At 38.9% G+C, this 19,936-nt stretch overlaps 1 protein-coding gene across 2 annotated transcripts in view; it reads left to right on the forward strand.

Annotated features, from left to right (window-relative positions):
• PAIP1 (poly(A) binding protein interacting protein 1) overlaps window positions 1-19,936 on the forward strand; it is a 56,238-nt gene that overhangs the window by 15,385 nt on the left and 20,917 nt on the right. For both annotated transcript variants that reach the window (XM_006865750.1, XM_006865751.1), the window contains exons 3-5: window positions 5,097-5,282; window positions 9,725-9,837; window positions 18,971-19,082. In XM_006865750.1, the coding sequence (XP_006865812.1) occupies window positions 5,097-5,282; window positions 9,725-9,837; window positions 18,971-19,082 (411 nt within the window). The remainder of the gene's footprint in view (window positions 1-5,096; window positions 5,283-9,724; window positions 9,838-18,970; window positions 19,083-19,936) is intronic.

A 19,936-nucleotide genomic window follows, 5' to 3' on the forward strand; every position in this document is an offset into this window, starting at 1 on the left:
CAACTTATGTTAAAGTATGAGTTTAGTGTATAAATAAAACATAATACAAAAGCTATACAACATGATCAGCTGAAAAAATAGCACCAACACTATTGGAAACTAAGTCTGTCTAATACTATATGTTCATCTCCAACATGTAGCTTTTCTAAGGATATTTTTGACTGATTTTTTTTTTTTTTTTTCTTAATGTACTCTGACTTTAGAACTTGTGCCCTTTTACTAATGTTTCTATACTATAGTGATAACTTTTTTTATAGTTTCTCAATTGGCTTCTTTTGGAAGGGTAAATTTCATCAAGCAATATAATTAGTATAACAGGTGAATTTCCTCCCCCCACCCCCCCCCCCCCCTTTTATTTTTTTTTTGTGGATTGAGTGAAAGTTTACAGGGCAGATCATCAGTTTTACATTCAACAAATCATTCACCTTGTTTCATTACAATTATTATAATCACCTCCATGTACCATCAGTTAACAGTATTTCTCTGTATTCCCTTTAGTTTTTTTTTTAAAACAAAAAAAATCCACTTGGACATATGTAATCATTTACACCTCTAAAGGGCACATTCTGCAAGTCTGCCTCCTGGTCACCAGCTTTTAGTCCCTCTCTTCCCATGAACATAGATTCCTCAGCCTCTCTTTCTCTCCATGACCCCATCTCTGCCTCCGTCTCTGGTGTCACTGCTTCTAGGGATAAAGTCCTGCTTTCTGCTTGTGCTCTTTCCCCCTTGATGGGCCTGTGGTCCTCCGTTTCTGGACTGTAAGATTAACCACTCCCCTGTTTTTGTTACAAAACTTCTACCTTACAATTGTGACAGTCACAATTAGTCATGATGGCAGTTATTCACTATTGAATTATACGAATCTTATCCCTATCTCTTTTCACCAGACCCACCTAGATAAGATGAAAAGTATTCAGTGGAGACTCTTTCTTCCCCCACCCCCCACTCCTTAACTGTACTCCCTCTTGAAACCTTGTAAGCCAGTCACTTCATGACTTTATCACCCCCTCATTTTAGGTAGCCAATGTCTAAGTTGCCTGCCCCTATCTACCCTGTGTACAGAGGGGATATCAGTGATAACTTGATGTGAAGACTCCTTCCCTCTCTGTTGGTGTTTAGAGGTAACTATCTCCATGAGAATAGGTCAGGTTCATCAAATTGTAGCAATTTACTCTTGTTTACATTACATATCTTGGGTACTGTCTGCAAATTGGGGTGTTCTTGTGCATCTCCCCTCACTTCATATCAGCTGGATTCTTCACTCTCAGCTCTAGACCTTGTCCATGGGATTAAGTGTCCCAGGTCTCACCACACTTTTCAACCAGCCAGCCCTTACTCTTCTCTGTCTCATCTCCAGGTCAGCGGGAGTCAGTGGACTGTGGTTGAACTCAGCCAATTTCTTCATTGCTGCCTTCCCCCTCTTCCACTCACCAGCAGACCAATGTGTTCCCCAGCAAGCTTATATGTTTGTTCATGTGTTCCCTTTGAGCTTCAGTCTTAGAGGGGAATCTGTCCTGAAGGAACTTGATTACTTGCCTTGATGGCTTCCTGGCGAACAGCTTGCTTATTCTTGTAGTAGCTAGTCATACTGCCGTTTATGTTTTGGGTTTTTCCTGATGATCGTTCTTTGAAGATGTATCTTCTGTTGCTCTTGTTGTTCCAGGTTGGTGTGTTTGTCCTTGGCTAATGGGAATGTCCCATCTCATAAGGTTCTGGTTGGTACTCAGAAGTCCACCTAAATTTCTATACTCTGCAAAGGCTTTGCAAGAGGCCTGTTTCACTGGGCAAGTTCTAGAACCCTTTTTTAGGTATTACAATCAGTTATAGGCTAAGATGGTTCCCAACTTTCTTTTCTATCCCACTCAAATGTGTATTTTACAGTAGTAAGAAAGGGAAGCAATACTCATAAGACACTCAAGCATTTTAGTACTATTTACCCTCTTCAAATTATGCCTAGATCCCTGTATCACAGAGCCTTGCTGTTCCAAGGTTGAGCGTGCATCACTATTTACCTCTGTCCCAGTTAGGCCATGCAAACCTGTATCAGTGTTCCCCTATCTGTCTTGTGATTCTGCCTCGCCCCCTCTTGTATTGCCCTCCCAACAACTGAACTAAACCCCCCACCCCAACCTCACTGTTGTGGTTACCTTATATTCCATTAACTCTTCCCTCAATTTAAGATGGTCTATTTTATCCTGTGGCATCCTGGTGTGGCACTTTGGGTTAATGTGCCAGACTGCAAAGCCATTTGAACTGCAAGGTTGGTGGTTCAAGCTCACCAGCTGCTCCTTGAAAACCCTATACAGGGTCGCTATGAGTTGGAACCGACTCGACGGTGCTTAACATTTTATCCTGTAATCTACCTGACCTTCTCACCCCTGGATCTGCGTTCCTCTATGTTTACTTTCTTACACATTGTAATTGTTTTGATCATAGGATCATAGACTGACCGCCTAGAGCCTCTGTTCTTATAGTTTTATTCTGTTCTTGACTCTTCCATTTGTCTATTGAGTTCAGGGTGATGCTGCCACATACATTGTTCTCTGGTTATTATCTGTTCTTGTTGGTTCTCAGTCCACAGAACTTACTTTAGGGTTGGCTTTGGCAAAATCCCTTTAGCTTCTGTTTATCCTGGAATGTTTTGATTACACCAACTGTAATTGATTGACAGCTTTGCTGGGTGCAGGATTCTTGGTTGTCAGTTTTTTTTCTTTCAGGGTTTTATAAATGTCTGCCCATTGTCTTCTTGCCTGCATGGTTTCTGTTGAGAGATCCGAGCTTAATCTGATTTGCTTGCCTTTGTATGTCACTCTTCTCTTATCCCTAGCTGCTTTCAGGATTGTCTCTCGTCTTTGAATTTGGAGAGCTTGATTATCGTATGTCTTGGTGATTGTCCTTTAGGGTCTTCCCGGGGTTTGTTGAGCTTCTTTGAATGCTTATATTTTTGCCTTTCAGGATGTTAGGAAAATTTTCTTCTAGAAGGTCTTCAACTGTATCTTCTGTGGACTTGTGTGATTCTTCCTGTTCCGAAATGCCGATAATTCTTAAGTTTTTCCTCTTCATGTTGTCCAACATGAATCTTAGGCCTTCTTCAGATTTTTTTAATGCTTTTTTTCTGCTTGCTCTTCTATCTTAGTTGTGTTGAGAGATTTATCTTCTAGCTTACTAGTTTTGGCTTCTATCTCTTCAGTTCTACTCCTTTTCCCTTTCAGTGTATTGTCCACCTCTGATATTCTGTTAATCGTTTGGACCTCTTTCTGTATGTTTTGGATTGTTTCCAATGCTGTATCTATCTTATTTGATTATTCCTGTAGAACTTTCTTGACTTCTTCCTTATTTTTCCTCAACTCCTTTATATAGTGTTTGGATACATTTTATAATCATTTTTCTGAATTCCTTCTCAGGCATTTCCAAAACCTGCCCATCTTCCAGTGTGGAATATAGGTTATCCTCCAGCTCATTTGTCTCTATCACTTTATCTCATTTCTGGACATGTGCTGATATGGTCATCTGTTTCTGTATTTTGGGCGTCTTCAGGAATAGCTGTGACCTTAGGACTTAATTGAGTGTGTATTTTGGTATTTTTTATGCTTTCTGATTGCCTCCAGGTAGATGTGATCAGGAGATAGTCTTCCCTTTCATTCTTCTTTCTAAGAAATTTCAAGATGCCACTGTTAGTCATTGTGACATAACTCAGGATTTAATTTTCAGCCTATTTTCTTTTTAGTCTGCCTGTCCCTCTCCACAATCCCCGTTCAGGCCCTTTTCCTAGTGATAAACAGTTGAGGGCCGGCTGTGGCCGTTTTGCACTGCCATTTGATTTTAAGTGGAAACTGTCCCTTTAAATTTTGAGATCTGGGCACATGCATAATAGGACTCTCTGGGCGTGGGGGTGGGGTGTCCAGTCGCTCAGGCACCCCCTCTGGTCACCAGAATGGAGGTGCGCAGAGAGAGACCAATGAACAGATAACAACAGCAACAAAAAAGAATGTCCACACCTTTATCTCTGCGGTTCTCTCAGGTGTCCGTGGCAGCTCTGTTCCTTTCTCACTTGGTCTCACCCAAGAGTATGACTCTGGGTGCAGCTGAGCATCTTTAAATAGAAAGCAATGGATTTCTTTCTCTGCTACCAATTCCCCTAGTTGTAAGTCTTCCAACCTTCTAAATATTTCTTTATATGTGGTTCAGAGTTCTGGCATCATCTTCTGAGCCTGCTTGGTCCCGGTATTCTGTGTTGTTGCTGACAAAGCTCCTCACTACACTTCTACCTGGTCCGCCATCTTGTTTGTTCTCCTGTTAGGTAAATTTTTAAATGCTTTGGCTGTTATGTCAGGCATTTGAGAGGGTTGTAATTCTGGTCTGCTGTCTTTATAAAGCCTACTTTGCTTAGCCTTTCTGCCATTAATTTAAAAGGTTGGAAACTACCACAGGGGACTGTGGCAAAGATAGTATCTGGAAACTACTATTGTTATTAACAAGGTTGGTTAGAAATATGAATGTAGCAGCCAAAAAGTCTCCTAACATTGTATGCTATGATGAAATTTTGACTTAAGCAATTGTATAATCCCTTGTTCTTGGTGATTAAGAGACTAGTAACAGACTTGGTAAGGTTTTTTTCTCTTCAACATAGAAATTGCCAAACACCTACAAAAATACTGAGAGTGCTTATGCCCTCAATGTCTGTGTACAGCCATTTCTTGTTCTTCATCCCTGTTTTTTCCCATTCCCTTCCATTTTGAAGTAAACCCTAGGTCTTATTTCATTTATAAATAGATAACCCTCAATTTTCATATCCGTGTTATAATAAGATGTTGATATTTCTTAGATGTCTTGTGAATCTGCCAGAGATGAGAGGCCAATTCCCTACTAAGCTTAAGTGAAGCTCTTTTGTTATATTATTACATTATGACTATTGAGCAAGGAAGGATAATAGTTCAGTGGATTTAATTTCACTAAAGAAAAGAATGGCAAATTTTACAGTATGTGAAAGCTACTTAAAAATATTTGTGCTAAAGATAACATAATTTTAAACTACCTAATATTTGTTGTAATGAGTTAAATTTATTGATTTTTTGTTCCATTTTCTTGACCTGTAGGAATCTTACGAGGATGGTTGTGAGGATTATCCTACTCTACCAGAATATGTTCAAGACTTCTTGAATCATCTCACAGAGCAGCCTGGCAGTTTTGAAACTGAGATTGAACAGTTTGCAGAGACGCTTAATGGTTGGGTTACAACAGATGATGCTTTGCAAGACCTTGTGGAACTCATCTATCAACAGGTAGGTTGGCTGATAGCACCTGTCCATCTTCAGGTAGTTTCTTTGAAACCCATGAATGATGACTACTCTTTGAGTCAGATAGATATGTGTTCACCTACCTTCACACTTGTAAAATGTTCATAGTTTGTGGGAGCTTTCAACTCTTTTATAAAATTCCTATAGCTAAGGACCAAGCAGAACTAAAAACAGCCTAGAGTGCAAATTCACTATGTAGACAAGGCTTTGCACAGGCAGTTGGAATGTGCTTTGGGAATTAGTGTGGAGGGCTTCATAATTATCATGTGCATTTTGTGTTTGGGGTTTTTTTGGTTTTGGTAGGGAGGTGGCTTTGTTTTACAGGATCTGAAATAATAGACACACACACACAAAAAAGACTATAATTATTTTCTCCTAGGTGATGAATTAGGTAATATTGAAGTAGAAGACAAAAGGATAAAAGGATCATGGGGAATCTTTTTGGCTTTCTAAGTGAGTCTTCTTTAAAAGCCAGACCACAAAGCACCCTGTCTTGATGTTAACATTTCCTTTTGTCTTTACTTTCTTTTGGAGTCCCTAGGTAGTAAAATTTGTTAATATGTTAGGCTATTAGAAGTAAAGGCCTCTTGATGTATCTCCAAAAAATCAGCCATTGAAAAATCCTATAAGTAGAGTTCTCCTGACACAACTTGGTCACCCTGAATTGAAAACGATTCCATAGTCACTTGTTTTATTTTTCACGCTTGCTTTTAAGATTTTCAAGGATTTATGTCTTCATTCCTTGAGAGCCTAAATAAATGGATTGGAAAGCAGTATAAGATACGAAAATGGAAGAATTGTCCTTAATCATGATGTTTTTCTAGTTTCTCCTCCATTTGGTCTTAGCTCTTGAGTAGCCTGCATGGCATCGTTCCTGAAGACTAGGCAGAAGAGTAACCTTACAAGTTACAAGTAACAACTGTTCCTGTGATTGGCCCTAAACTAATTCTTTAATATGTAGTTCTTGTTTGTTGTTAAGTGCTGTTGAGTTAGTAGTAAAGTTTTGACATTCTCTGGTTAATGATATACAGGAATAATAACCACATAGAAGTTTTGTAACAGCCATGTTTGACTGGAATAGGTCAGGCACCAGGAAAGATACACACTGCTATGTTTGAAGATACTGAGACTAGATGTGATAAATCAGAAGTATATAAAAACAGCACTGACCACCTAAGACAGGCAGCGTCCCTTAAACAATCAATAAATAAGGAGGACTCAGATGCAGACAGCACAGACCCGGTCAGGAGGCCAAGCCCCTGTGGGCCCAAGCGTTGTTGACCGTCCAAACCATAGGCTCTGAGGATCAGACTCTAGCCACCTAGTAGACATAACAAACTGTCCCTCATCTGATTATTCAGTAATGCTTGTTAGTAATCTCATACGTGAGCCCTGGATATCCACAGACAAATGTAAAAACCTCCCCTAAAAGCCGAGACTGTAAATTCCAATAAGCCAAGTCTCCCCCCAAAAAAAAAAAAAAAAAAAAAAGTTAAAGAGGATAGAGAGAAACACTGTAAACTGATGATATATAGCGGGGATAAAAATCAATGTAATGAAACAAGCTATATGAATGGTTGAATGTGAAACTGATGATGTGCCCTGTAAACTTTCACTCAATGCAAAATAAAAACATTCAATTAAAAAAAAAAAACAAAGTAGGAAAAATAAATCTGGGAAAAGCAAAGTTATGTAGTAAAGGAAAAACCAATGCATTACATGGTTCACCTGTAAATGGAAACACAAAGCTAATAAAATCATGGTATAATCATCTTTAACCATGTGTGTGGTGGTTTTTAATGGAAACCAGGCAATGCCAGTAAGCAATTTTGTGGTGCCTAAAGGAGCTCTGGTAGCGTAGTGGTTATGAATTGGGCTGCGAACCTTAAGGTCAGCGGTTCGAAACTACCAGCTGCTCCGTGGGAAAAGATGAGGCTTTCTACTCCCGTAAAGATTTACACCCTCGGAAACCCTATACAGGGTCGCTATGGGTCGGAACTGACTCGATGGCACATAACAACAACAATACACATACATGATCTCAGGAGAAACCAGTCTTTCTCTTGAGAAGCTTATATTATAGGGTCCATTGTAATAGAAAAAGCACTTAGTACATGCCAGGCACTGCTAAGCACTTGACAATGTAATCCTAGTTGGTTGTAAGATAATTATCCTCATTTTATACATTATGAAACTAAGGTACAGATTTGCCTGAGATCATCACAGCTGTTACATGGGATAGGAGAGACATCAGATCATTTGTAGATATAGACTGATTAGTTAACTACTATTGTGACCTTAGCGAACTCTTAGTTATTGGTTCTCTATCATTTTTCTTTAAAAACTGATAAAAGGTAAATTTCCTAAGTGCTGCTTTGGCTATATCACCCAGTCTTTGATATGTACTATGTTTATACATTCCTAAAACTACCTTACCTGTCTTGTGTTCCAAGTGTTGTTAGAGTGTTCTTTAGGTGTTAGTCTCATGTACTCTTATGCTCTGGGTACCATTAATCACAGGTAAGCATTGTGATAAAGTTTTGTGTCAACTTGTAGTTTGGCAGTTGAGCTGTAGCTATTCCTTCATGCTGTGATTTGATGTGATAAATCAATAAAAGCAGTAAGGGTGTAGGATTTGTTATTGTGTGCCTTGAGTCAGTGTGACTCATAGCGAACTTTGTATGGGGTTTTCACGGAGTGGTTGGTGAGTTTGAACTATCGACCTTGTAGCTAATAGTCCAGTGCTTATAGCACCACATCAGGACTCCTTTAAGAGTTGAGATATACCACCTTAATCCCATTACCACCCTGATGGATTTATGGGAGATTCCCAAGGGTGTGGCATGCAACACCTGTTGTCTTACAAGAGATAGAAGAAGAGACACATACAGAGAGAGGGGAACCTACTACCACCAAGATAGAAGAGCTGGGAGTAGTGGAGTGTGTCCTTTGGACCTGTGAAGCTTTTAGATCCACAGGAAGATGGATGCCAAGACATACGGGAACATCCAAGGAATTTTGAGCCTATAGATGGTGAAAGTAGACAAAACCTTTCTACAGAGACCATGCTCTGAGTTTGGACTTGTAGCCTCTTAACTGTGAGAATACATTTCTGGTCATTAAAACCTTCCACCTGTGGTATTTGTTATAGCACCGTTAGATAACTAAGACAGAACTTGGTGCCAGGAGTAGGATGCTACTCTTAACAGATACTAAAATGTGGAAGCAGTGTTTGGAATTGAATTATGAGCAAATATTTGAAAAGTACTAAGCTGCCCGATACTGAAAGCCTAAATTAACTACAGAAGACTGTTTGTGGACTTGTGGATGTCGAAGACAATTCTCATGATGGCACAGAAAGAAGTGAGGAGAGTTGTAACACCAGAGATGGCGTAGATAGATGGTAAGAAGAAGCAGCAGAAAAACTGCAGCAGCAAAACCTGAAAAAACCGATAGAAGATGCATGGAAGCTGCCTCACATTTCATACAGGAGGTTTGATGGCCCAGTGAAGTGCCATTAGGCACTTGGTAAAATTAGGCTCTCTTCACCGGGATTGAGAAAGCTGATCGAATTTATAGACAGTTTCCCAAGGGTGTGACATGCAGCCTTGTATTTACAAGAGATAAAAGGAGACAGACTTGAGCAAAGAAAGAGGGACCTGCTTTTACCAAGATAGAGCCAGGAGTGGGGTGCGTCCTTTGGACCTGAGGTCCCTGCACTGTTAAGCTCTTAGATCCAGAGGAAGATTGATAGCAAGTCACATGGAGCTCTCCAAGGAATGCTGGGCCTATAGATGCTGAAAGGAGATAAGGACATTTCTCTACAGAGCCTGAGCTCTGAATTTGAACTTTTACAGCCTCCCAAACTGTGAGAGAATAAATTTCTGGTTGTTAAAACCATTCACTTGTGTTTGTTATAGCAGCACTAGGTAACTAAGACAAGCATTAAGCATTAAGAAACTGACACTTGGGAAAAGTTCAGTGGTACTTAAGGTTGCAAGTCAAGAGGCCTGGGAATTTTGTTCCAGATTGGTTGGCATCAGCATCTGTTCTGCCTTTGAGAAATATCAATTATTTGACAATTTTTTTTTCCATTCATAATTGTCATTATACATGTAGGAACATAAACACATTTTGTGCAAAATGAGTTGACATAAAAGGACATCGTCTGTTTGCTTTCTAGTACCTAGGTAAATAAATGTGTGAGGACTTGCCTTAGACATTTTTTTCTGTACTTGTGATTCTTGTTGTAAAGTTGGGAAGGGGATTAAACTTAATTTCCTTGCATTTAATGATCATACTTTTTCTATACAAAATGGTCAGTTTAGTGAGCAGAAATGTTTTTGCTTCTTGAGAATTAGTTAAATGTTTGCCTTAATAATTTGATGTATTCTGTGTCATATAAAACTTTATTTTCTTTTTGAAAGGCTACATCCATCCCAAACTTCTCTTACATGGGAGCACGCCTATGCAACTACCTGTCTCATCATCTGACAATTAACCCACAGAGTGGCAATTTCCGCCAATTGTTACTTCAAAGGTCAGTTTGAATATATGCAGTTGACGGAGATAACTTTTAAAATGTACTAGAATTTGACTGTTGCTCTTTTCTAAAAATAAGGGTGTGTTAAAGAAAGTTGAAGGAGGGCTTATATAGGGTAGACCATTCTTACCGGTAAGTTTTAAGAGTTTAAAAATTTTCTAGTACTTTTGGTTTGCTTGCCACACATTTAACACTTCTTAGAATAATCATTTGTCTATAGCTTTGAATCACCACATTTACCATACTGCATCCTTTATAAATTTGGGTTTTTATTATATTCATAGTCACCAATTCTATTCCTGTTTTATTATCATACTATTAACTTATTTTAGTTCTAATTGTTCTGTTCAGATTAATTTTCTATTTCAATTTATTTATGTCGAATCTTTGATATTCTTGAATGTTTCCCTTTTTTACCCCACCCCCAATGAACCTTAGAATTAGCATATTAAATGACAGTCTTTCTGGTATCTGTGAATACTTTCTGGGGTAATAATTGAATGAAGGTGGCACTTCACACATATATATATATAAATAAATTCTGCTGAGACAACTGACTAGCTGTTGGGGGGTGGGGAACAAAGCAAAGATAGGTTCTTGTTGTCCTTATGTCAACATTCCAAGTACATCAAAGGCTTGAATAAGACTGTAATGGTAAATACTTGGGGGAAATTGACAGAAATCTGTGGTAAAGTTCTTTTAAGCAAGTTGTGATGTTAAGTGCCATGGAGTTGATTCCAACTCATAGCCACCCTGTACATGGTTTCCAAGGCTGTGCATCTTTATGGGAACAAGCAGAAAACCTCATCTTTCTCCCGTGGAATAACTGGTAGTTTCGAACCGCTGAACTTGCGGTTCATAGCCTGATTCGTAACCACTACGCTGCCCTAAAATGAGAACAAGAAATTTAACGTGTTATTGTTGTGTGCAGTTGAGTTGATTCCAACTCATATAGTTACCCTGTAGATTATAATATTCCAGGGAAGTATAATTTTATTACATAAAAACTTATAACATGAAAATGAGCTGATTTAATACAAATAGAGCTCTCTTGAGAATGACAAGGAAAAAAGACTAGTAAAAACTTGGAGTAGTTTTGAATAGGTAACAGTCAGAAAAATAAATTACAAACTTATCAAGAGATATTTAGCCTCATCTGTATCTGAAGACTAGAATGCAATGGCTGTATATGATAAGCGCTGGACTTGGAACCAGAAAAACCAAGGTTTGAGACCACCAGTCACTATATGGAAGATGAGGCTTTTAATTCCCTGAGAAGATTTAAAGCTTTGTAAACCCAGTATAGGGTCACTGTGTTGGAACCAATTTAATGGAACTTATCGACAACATATGCATGAGAAAGCTGGACAGTGAGTAAGGAAGACTGTAGAACAATTGATGCTTTTGAGTTATGGTGTTGGAGGAGAATATTGAACGTTCATGGGCTGCCAAAAGAATCAATAGATCCGTTTTGGAAGAAGTGCAGACAAGAGTGTTCCTTGGAGGCTAAGATGGCCAAACTTTGTCTCTCATACTTCAGACATATTGTCAGGAGGGAGCAGTTGCTGGAGAAGGATATCATGTTTGGTAAGGTGGAGGGTCAGAGAAATGGGTTAGCCAAGTGGCAGCATCGATGGGCTCAACCGTGGCAACAGTAGTGAGGTTGGCCCAGGATCAGGCAATGTTTTGTTCTGCTTTGCATAGGGTCGCTATGAGTTGGTACCGACTCGATGGCACCTAACAATAACAAACAACATAATTATTTATAGCTACTGGAAAAGAGACACAAATGGGTTATTTCTAGAAAGTAGGATGGCAGAATGGCTCACTTATATTCACCAGTGCTGCTGGCTGTACTTTAGAGACACTTGTTGTTAAGTCAGTTCCAACTCATAACTACCCTGTACAGGGTTTCCAAGGACCAGCTGGTGGGTTTGCACTGCTAACCTTGTGGTTCAAAGTCTAGTGCTGATCTTAATAGTGGTGCACCAGGAGCCCCTTAGAGTCTTTAAATAGGGTTCAGACCGTATCCCCAACCTTTGGAATTTGCATGTGATCAGACTGAAATAGCCATTTTAAAGCTCCCCAAGTGGTCCTCCCCAAAAGAAACTATGGTGGATAAACCACCCTTCTTATTCTCTTTGACTTTTTACCCCTGTATGTGCTTCTATAGCACTTTAGTCTGTCAAAAGATTTTAGCATAGCGAAACGGCAATTACATAACTAGTGAAACCCAAAAGTCATTGCCCTGGAGTGGACTCACAGCAACCATATGACAGAGTAAAACTGCCCTATAGGGTTTTCAAGATTGTCATCTTTACTGATGCAGACTGTCACATCTTTCTCCCATAGAGTGGCTTTGTTAAGTGCCATCAAGTCGGCTCCGACCCATAGCAACCCTGTATAGGGTTTCCAAGGAGTACATCTGGTGAGGTTGATCTGCTGACCTTGCAGTTCAAACTGACTTTTCAGTACAGCACATGAGCCCACAGTGCCACACAGGGTTCCAGTGAGTGATGGGTGGGTTCGAAATAACCTTTTGGTTAGCAGCCAAGTGCTTTACTACGGCACCATCAGGGTTCCTTAGCAAGTGAGAAGGAGGGCCTAATTCTAGGTACCTCATTTAAAAAAAAAAAAAAAGTGCCATCAAGTTGGTTCCAACTCATAGTGACCCTATATAGATTTTCCAAGGAGTGGCTGGTGAGCTTGAACCACCAACCTTGATGTTCAGGTGACTTTGCTGTCCAGCACATTAACCCACAGCGCACTTGCACGCACACTCACTCTCTTCTCTCGCTCTCTCGCTCTCTCGCTCTATATATATGAAAGAAACAGGAAGTTCCCTCCCAGCCCTTATGTCAGGTAACTTGTTACTTTGTTGGTTTTTCATATTTCTGTTTTAATCCTTCTGAAATAAGCATCTATTGCTTTTATCATTGAAAATTCTGAACTTAAAAAGGTTTTAGGATGTTTTTTTACTCAGGCAATCAGCGATGTACAGGAGAGGAATTTACTTTTTGCACATACATTGTTATGCACAACATTGTTGTGGTTATCTGAAGTTAGCCTCAACTCCTAGCCATCTGTGTGTACGACAGAATGAAACCCTGCCCAATCCTTCCCCTTCCTTACATTGGTTGCTATGTTTGAGCTCAGTGTTAGAGCTATTGTCAGTTCATCTTGTTAAGGGTCGTCTATTTGTCTCCCCATTTTCTTCTTGCTTGCATGGTTTCTGTTGAGAGATCCGAGCTTAATCTAATTTGCTTGCCTTTGTATGTTATACTTTCTCTTTTCCCTAGCTGCTTTCAGGATTTTGTCCTTTGATTTTGGAGAACTTGGTTATTATGTCTTGGTGATTTTCTTTTAGGATATATCCATCCTGTGGTTCTTGAATGCTTATCTTTTAACTTTTCAGGATGTTAGGGAAATTTTCTTCTAGCAGCTCTTCAACTATCTCTGCTGTGCACTTGCCTGAATGTTCCTGTTCCAGAATGCTGATAATTCTTAAGTTATTCTTCTTCATGTTGTCCAACATGAGTCTTAGACCTTCTTCAGATTTTTAAATCCTTTTTTCTGCTTGCTCTTCTCTCTTGGTAGTACTGAGAGATATGTCTTCCATCTCACTAGTTCTGGCTTCCATCGCTTCAATTCTACTTCTTTGCCCTTTCAGTGTATTGTCCATTTCTGATACTCTATTAATTGTTTGGACCTCTTTCTGTAGGTTTTGAATTGTTTCCAGTGCTGTATCTATCTTATTTGATTGTTCCTGGAGTGCTTACCTGATTTCTTCCTTGTTTTGTCAACTCCATTGTGAAACATTTTCATTTTTTGAATTTCCTTCTCAGGCATTTCCAAAGCCTGCCTAACTTCCAGTGTAGATCTACCTCCAACTCATTTGTCTCAGTCACTTTATCTTGTTTCTGGACATGTGCTGATATAGTCATCTGTTTCTGTTTTGGGGGCATATTCAGTAGTTAGCTGTGGCCTTAATACTTACATGGATTTTTGGTTTGGTATTTTTTATGCTTTCTGATTGCCTCCAGGTAGATGTGATCAAGACATGGGCTTCCCTTTTCACTCTTAGAAATTTCAAGATGCGACTATTGGTCATTATGAGTTAACTCAGAATTTAATTTTGAGCCTGTTTCCTTTTTAGTCTGCTTATCCACCCCACAACCCCCAATCAGGCCTTTTTCTTAGTGATAAACAGTTCAGGGCCAGCTGTGACTGTTTTGCGCTACCCTTTGGTTTTAAGTAGAAACTGTCCCTTTAAATTTTGTGCAGGCATAATAGAACCTTGTGGGGGTGGGATGGAAATGGGGTGTTCACTAGCTCAGGCACCCCTTCTAGTCTCCAGAGTGGAGATGCACAGATAGCAGGAGACCAATGAACAGATACAAAAGAAAGAATGTCCACACCTCTTTATTCATGGTTCTGTCAGGGGTCTTTGGCTGCTCTGATCCTTCCCTTGTTCGGTCTCAACCAAGGTGGCCGTGCTGGGAACACCTGAGCACCTTGTATTAGAAAGCACTGGAATTCTTGTTTCTGCTACAATTTATACTGGCTGTAAGCCTTGCACCTGTCTAAATATTCTGTTATATGTGGTTCAGAGTTCTGGGACCATCTCCTGAGCCTGCTTGGTCCTGTACTCTGTGTTGTTGCTGGTGGAGCTCCGCACTGCACTCTTCCCCGATCTGCCATCTTCTTTATCTCCTTTGATTTCTTGACTCCTTCTTCCATGAGTGTTGACAGTTGATTCAAGAAGTACCTTGACAACTTTTCTTTTCTCCATTGATAAGAATATGTTTATTGGTCTAGTGGTGAGGATTTTTGTTTTCTTTACATTGAGATGTGGTCCATACCATAGACTGTTGTCTTTGATCTTTATCAGGAAGTATTTTAAGTCTTCTTCACTTTCAGCAAGCAAGGTTGTATCATCTGCTTATTGCAGTCTGTTAATGAGTGTGTTTTCCTTCATATAACCATGAAAGAAACCTGATGCCATGTTTTCCTTCATATAACCCAGCTTTTTGGATTATTTACTTAGTATATAGGTTGAATAAGTATCATGAAATAATACAACTGCATCACACGCCTTTATTTTAAATGATTCAGTGTTCCCATGTTCTGTTTGAACAATTGCCTTTTGGTCCATGTACAGATTCCTCATGAGCACAAAGAAATGTTCAGGAATATTCATACTTCGCAATGTTGTCCGTAGCTTGTGATGATCCACACAATCGAAAGCCTTTGTGTAGTCAGTAAAACACAGGTAACCATCTTTCTGGTATTCTCTGCTTTCAGCCAAGATCTCTCTGACATAAGCAATGATATCCCTCATTCCACGTCCTCTTCTGAATCCTACTCAAACCTCTGGAAGTTCTCTGTCAATGTATGCTTGCTGCCGTTTCTGTATTACCTTTAGTAAAACTTTATTCGCACGGAATATCAAAGATAATTGTCTGATTTCTGCATTCCGTTGGGTCACCTCTCCTTGGAATGGGCACAAATATGGATCTCTTCCAATCAGTTAGCCAGATAGTTGTCTTCTAAATTTCTTGACATAGATAAGTAAGTACCTCCTGTGCTGCCTCACTTTCTTTTAAAGATTTCAGTTTTTATTCCATCAATTCCTGGTGCCTTGTTCTTTGCCAATTCCTTCAGTGCACCTTCAGTATCATTGGCTTTTGGTCATATGCTACTTCTTGAAACAGTTGAACATCAACCATTTCCTTTTGGTACAGTGATTCTCTATATTCCTTCCACCTTCTTTTGATGCATTCTGCATCATTCAGTAATTTGCCCAAAGAATCCTTCAGTAACAAAAGTCGGGGCTTGAATTTTGTCTTCATTTCCTCCAGCTTGTTGACTGCTTGGTGTGTTCTTTCCCTTTTGGTTTTCTGACTCCAGATCTTTGTACATTATGTTATATTATTTGACTTTTCTTCTTAAGCTCACCTTTGAAATTTTCTGTTCAGCTCTTGTACCTCCTCATTTCTTCCATTTGCTTTAGCATATCTATACTGGAGAGCAAGTTTCAGTGTCTCTTCTGACATCCATTTTGACCTTTTCCTTCTGTCTCGTTTTCTTAATGGCTTTTTGCTTTCTTCCTGTATGATGTTCTTGATGTAATTCCATAACTCTTCTGGTCTTTGGTCCTTAATGTTTAATGTATTAAATCTGTTCTTCAGATGATCTCAATTCAGGTGGGATATATTCAAGGTCATATTTTGGCTCTCATGGACTTGTTTTCATTTTCTTCAGCTTTAGTCTGAATTTGCATATGAGCAGTTGATGGTCTGTTCCACAATATGCCCCTATTATTGTTTTTGCTGATGATATGGAACATTTCCACCATCTCTGTCCAAAGATGTAGTCAATTTGATTTTGGTATATTCCATCTGGTGAGGTCCGTGTGTATAATCATCTCTTATGCTATCTAAAGGAGGTATTTGAAATGAAAAACTCATTGGTTTTGCAGAATTTTATCATGCGATCTCCAACATCATTTCTGTCACCAAGGCCATATTTTCCAACTACTGATTCTTCCTCTTTGTTTCCAGCCTGTGCATTCCATCACCAGTAATGATCAATACGTCTTGATGGCATGTTTGATCAATTTCAGATGAAAGAAGTTGCTATAATTCTATAGTATCCTCACTGGTTTTAGTGGTTGGTATGTAAATTTGAATAATAGTGGTATTAACTGGTCTTCCCTGTAGGTGCATGGATCCTATCACAGACATTAAACCTCATGACTGATCTTGATAACGTTCCTTTTTACAATGAATACAACACCATTACTCTTCAATTTTTCTATTCCCGTCATAGTATGTCAAATTCAGAATGGCCAATACTAGTCCATTTCAGCTCACTAATGCCTAAGACATCGGTGTTTATGCGTTCCATTTCATTTTTGACAATTTCCAATTTTTCTAGGTTCATACTTCGTACATTCCATGTTCTGATTATTAATGGATGTTTACAGCTGTTTCTCTTCATTTTGGGTTGTGCCCCATCAACAAATGGCAGTCCCAAGGACTTTACTCCATTTGCGTCATCACGGTCAACTCTACTTTGAGGAGACAGCTCTTTCCCAGTCGCATTTTGAGTGCTTCCAACCTGAGGGGCTCATTTTCCAGTGCTATATCTGAAAGTGTTTCTCTGCTGTTCATAAGGTTTTCAGTGACTAAATATTTGGAAGTAGATTGTCTCTCCTTCCTAGCCTGTCTTTTTCTGGAAGCTCATTTGAAACCTGTCCACTATGGGTGACCCTGCTGGTATTTAAAATACCCGTGGCATAGCTTCCAGAATTACAGCAACTCACAAGGTGCCACAGTACGACAAACTGACAGATGAGTGGTGATTTTTGTACATTAAGATATGTTAAACACTGTCGAGTCCATTCTCACTCATAGGTCCCTGTACGGGGTTTCCAAGGAGCAGCTGGTTGGTTTGAACTGCCATCCTTGTGGTTCACAATCCAATACTTACTATCCTATAATATCACACCAAGAATCTGATAGCCATGTTGTTGTTGAGTGCCATAGAATCATTTTGTCTCATAGTGACCCTTTGTAGGGTTTCCGGGAGCAGCTGGTGAGTTTGAACCACCAGCCTTGCAGTTCAAACCTGGCCTTGTGTTCCAGTGCTTAACTTACAGCACCACACCAACACTCCTGTGATACCCATGTTGTTGTTAAGTGCCATCAAATCTGTTCTGACCCATACAACCTTGTATAGGGCTTCCGAGGAGCAGCTAGTGAGTTTGAACTGCCAATCTTGTGGTTCAAACTGATTTGCAATCCAAGAATAAAAAGGGGGTCATTTAAAAAACCCATATATTCAGAGTTATCAGTGAAAGGCCAGAGAAAGAGCAGTCCACAAGGTGCTTGGATAACTGAGTTGGCATTAATTTACACAGCCTTTCCATTATTAATTAGGGTGTTCTATCTATAGATATCCAGACTTTTTTCCTGATGAGGAGCTAATTTAATATGTATGCTGAGGTAATAAATATCTTACTATATCTGACTTGAAAATAAGGTTTTGTATTTGGTATAGTCTTGCATGTATTAGAATTAGCTACATAGGCAGTGTAAGTGTCAGCTGAGTGTATGGTTGGTTCACAAAACTGCCAACAAAATCTTGAACAAGATAATGATTTCTTTAGAAAATTATTTTTAATGAAACTGGACTATTAACCACAAGGTCAGTAGTTGGAATCTACCAGGTGCTTCCCTAGAGAAAGATTTACCGCCTCAGAGACCGTACAGGGTTGCTGAGTTGGAACCAACTCCATAGCACACAACCACCACTACCAAACTGGGACCCTGTTGTATGGAAGTCATTTAGCTTCCATAGACACCATAAGCAAATTACTTTTATCAGTTTTCTCAAAGATGAGGAAATAATAGTAACATGAGCAACTTCTAGAGACCATTTAAAATTCGTTTAGTAACATGTTAAGTGCTGTCAAGTCAGGTCCGTACCGTAGCGACCCTGTATACAGTTTCCGAGGAGTAGCTAGCAGCAGGCGCTGTAATACACCAATGGAATAAACAAGCTTATTGTGATTATTTTAGATACTCTGTAGGAAATATATTAAACTCTAAATCGATATTTATTATCTGTGTTAGGCAAATGGACAAGTCAGGGAGCAAATCAAGCGAAAATTAGTTACTTGAAATGACAGCAAATCTGTTCGAAAGAGAAATGAAATGAATTGCTTTCTTGTTGTGAATTAAGTAAATTTTTTCCACATGAACACATCTTGGATTTCTTTAATGGAAATTACAAAGATAAAGAACTTTAAATTCATTTTCTATTCGGCTTAGGTGGATGCCATGTATAATATATTAAAGGTCTGTTTCAGAGTTCTTAATATTCAGAAAGAGTAAAAAATGTTTAAAGTGACAATTAGATTCGACACAGTGCTTTCTTAACAAACAGAAAAAAAGGGTTAATTAAGGAAATAACTTTTTTTTCCCCGCTTTCTGATGCCCATATACTTAGGAATCTCATGAAATCCATGTTTCATATATTTAACATATAAACTTGATATGATCATCTTGTTTGACTATTGCAAAAACAGAGCAATATAAGGTTATAAAAGGTATGTCTTTATTAGATGTCGGACTGAATATGAAGTTAAAGATCAAGCTGCAAAAGGAGATGAAGTGACTCGAAAACGATTTCATGCATTTGTACTCTTTCTGGGAGAACTTTATCTTAACCTGGAGGTGAGGAGACAGTTTTCTTACATGCTGATGAGACCTGAGACTATGAATTGGTTTCAATAAGGAGTTATGATCACATATTACTGTGGCAACATTTAAGAATGAAATGAGAAGGGGGTAGTGGAACTAAAAACAAATGTCTTAGTACCTACTCATGGTCGTATGTGTACTCTCATAGAATGCTTAAGTTTTGAAATAACTTTTTTAAGTCTTGATATCATATAATTATTTAGTATGTTGACTTTTAAATGGTAGCCCAAACTAACTTATTCTACAGAGAGAGGAGGACAGAGACTAGAGTTTCTGACTGTTCACCATAATTCACACAGAGCAGTTGTCGGCCCTATTTTCTGTATTCATCTTTCTTTCACATAAAATGTTTGTACAAGGTAGACAGCTAAATGTTTCTATATTGGTGGTGGTATACATGACGGGTTTAAGTTTTAGTGTTGAACATTACTGTGAAAGGACTTGCATGATTTTTTATACCTTCTTAAAATCCAATTTGAAGAGTTAATACCATTAAAACTACTGACAATGTCTGAAGCCACTATCAAATATAACATCTCGGTGCACGTAAAAAAAAGGTTTTTGTCCAACAAAATCTAGAGCTTTACTTACTATTCAGTAGTAGATTTAATTTTTTCAAAAGTTTGTGTGTAAAAATTTAGTATAAATCTTATATGATCCAAAATAAGAGCACAATCTAAATGTTGTAAATATGCCTCAAATAATGAGTAATTTTAAAAATGTTATTGAGAGGCAGCATCCCTTAAACAAATAATAAATAAGGGGGAATCTGATGCAGACCGTGCAGACCCGGTCAGGAGTTCAAGTCCCCGTGGGCCCAAGCGTTG

The sequence above is a fragment of the Chrysochloris asiatica genome, unplaced genomic scaffold, assembly GCF_000296735.1.
Source record: "Chrysochloris asiatica unplaced genomic scaffold, ChrAsi1.0 scaffold00082, whole genome shotgun sequence".
Taxonomy (NCBI): Eukaryota; Metazoa; Chordata; class Mammalia; order Afrosoricida; family Chrysochloridae; genus Chrysochloris; species Chrysochloris asiatica.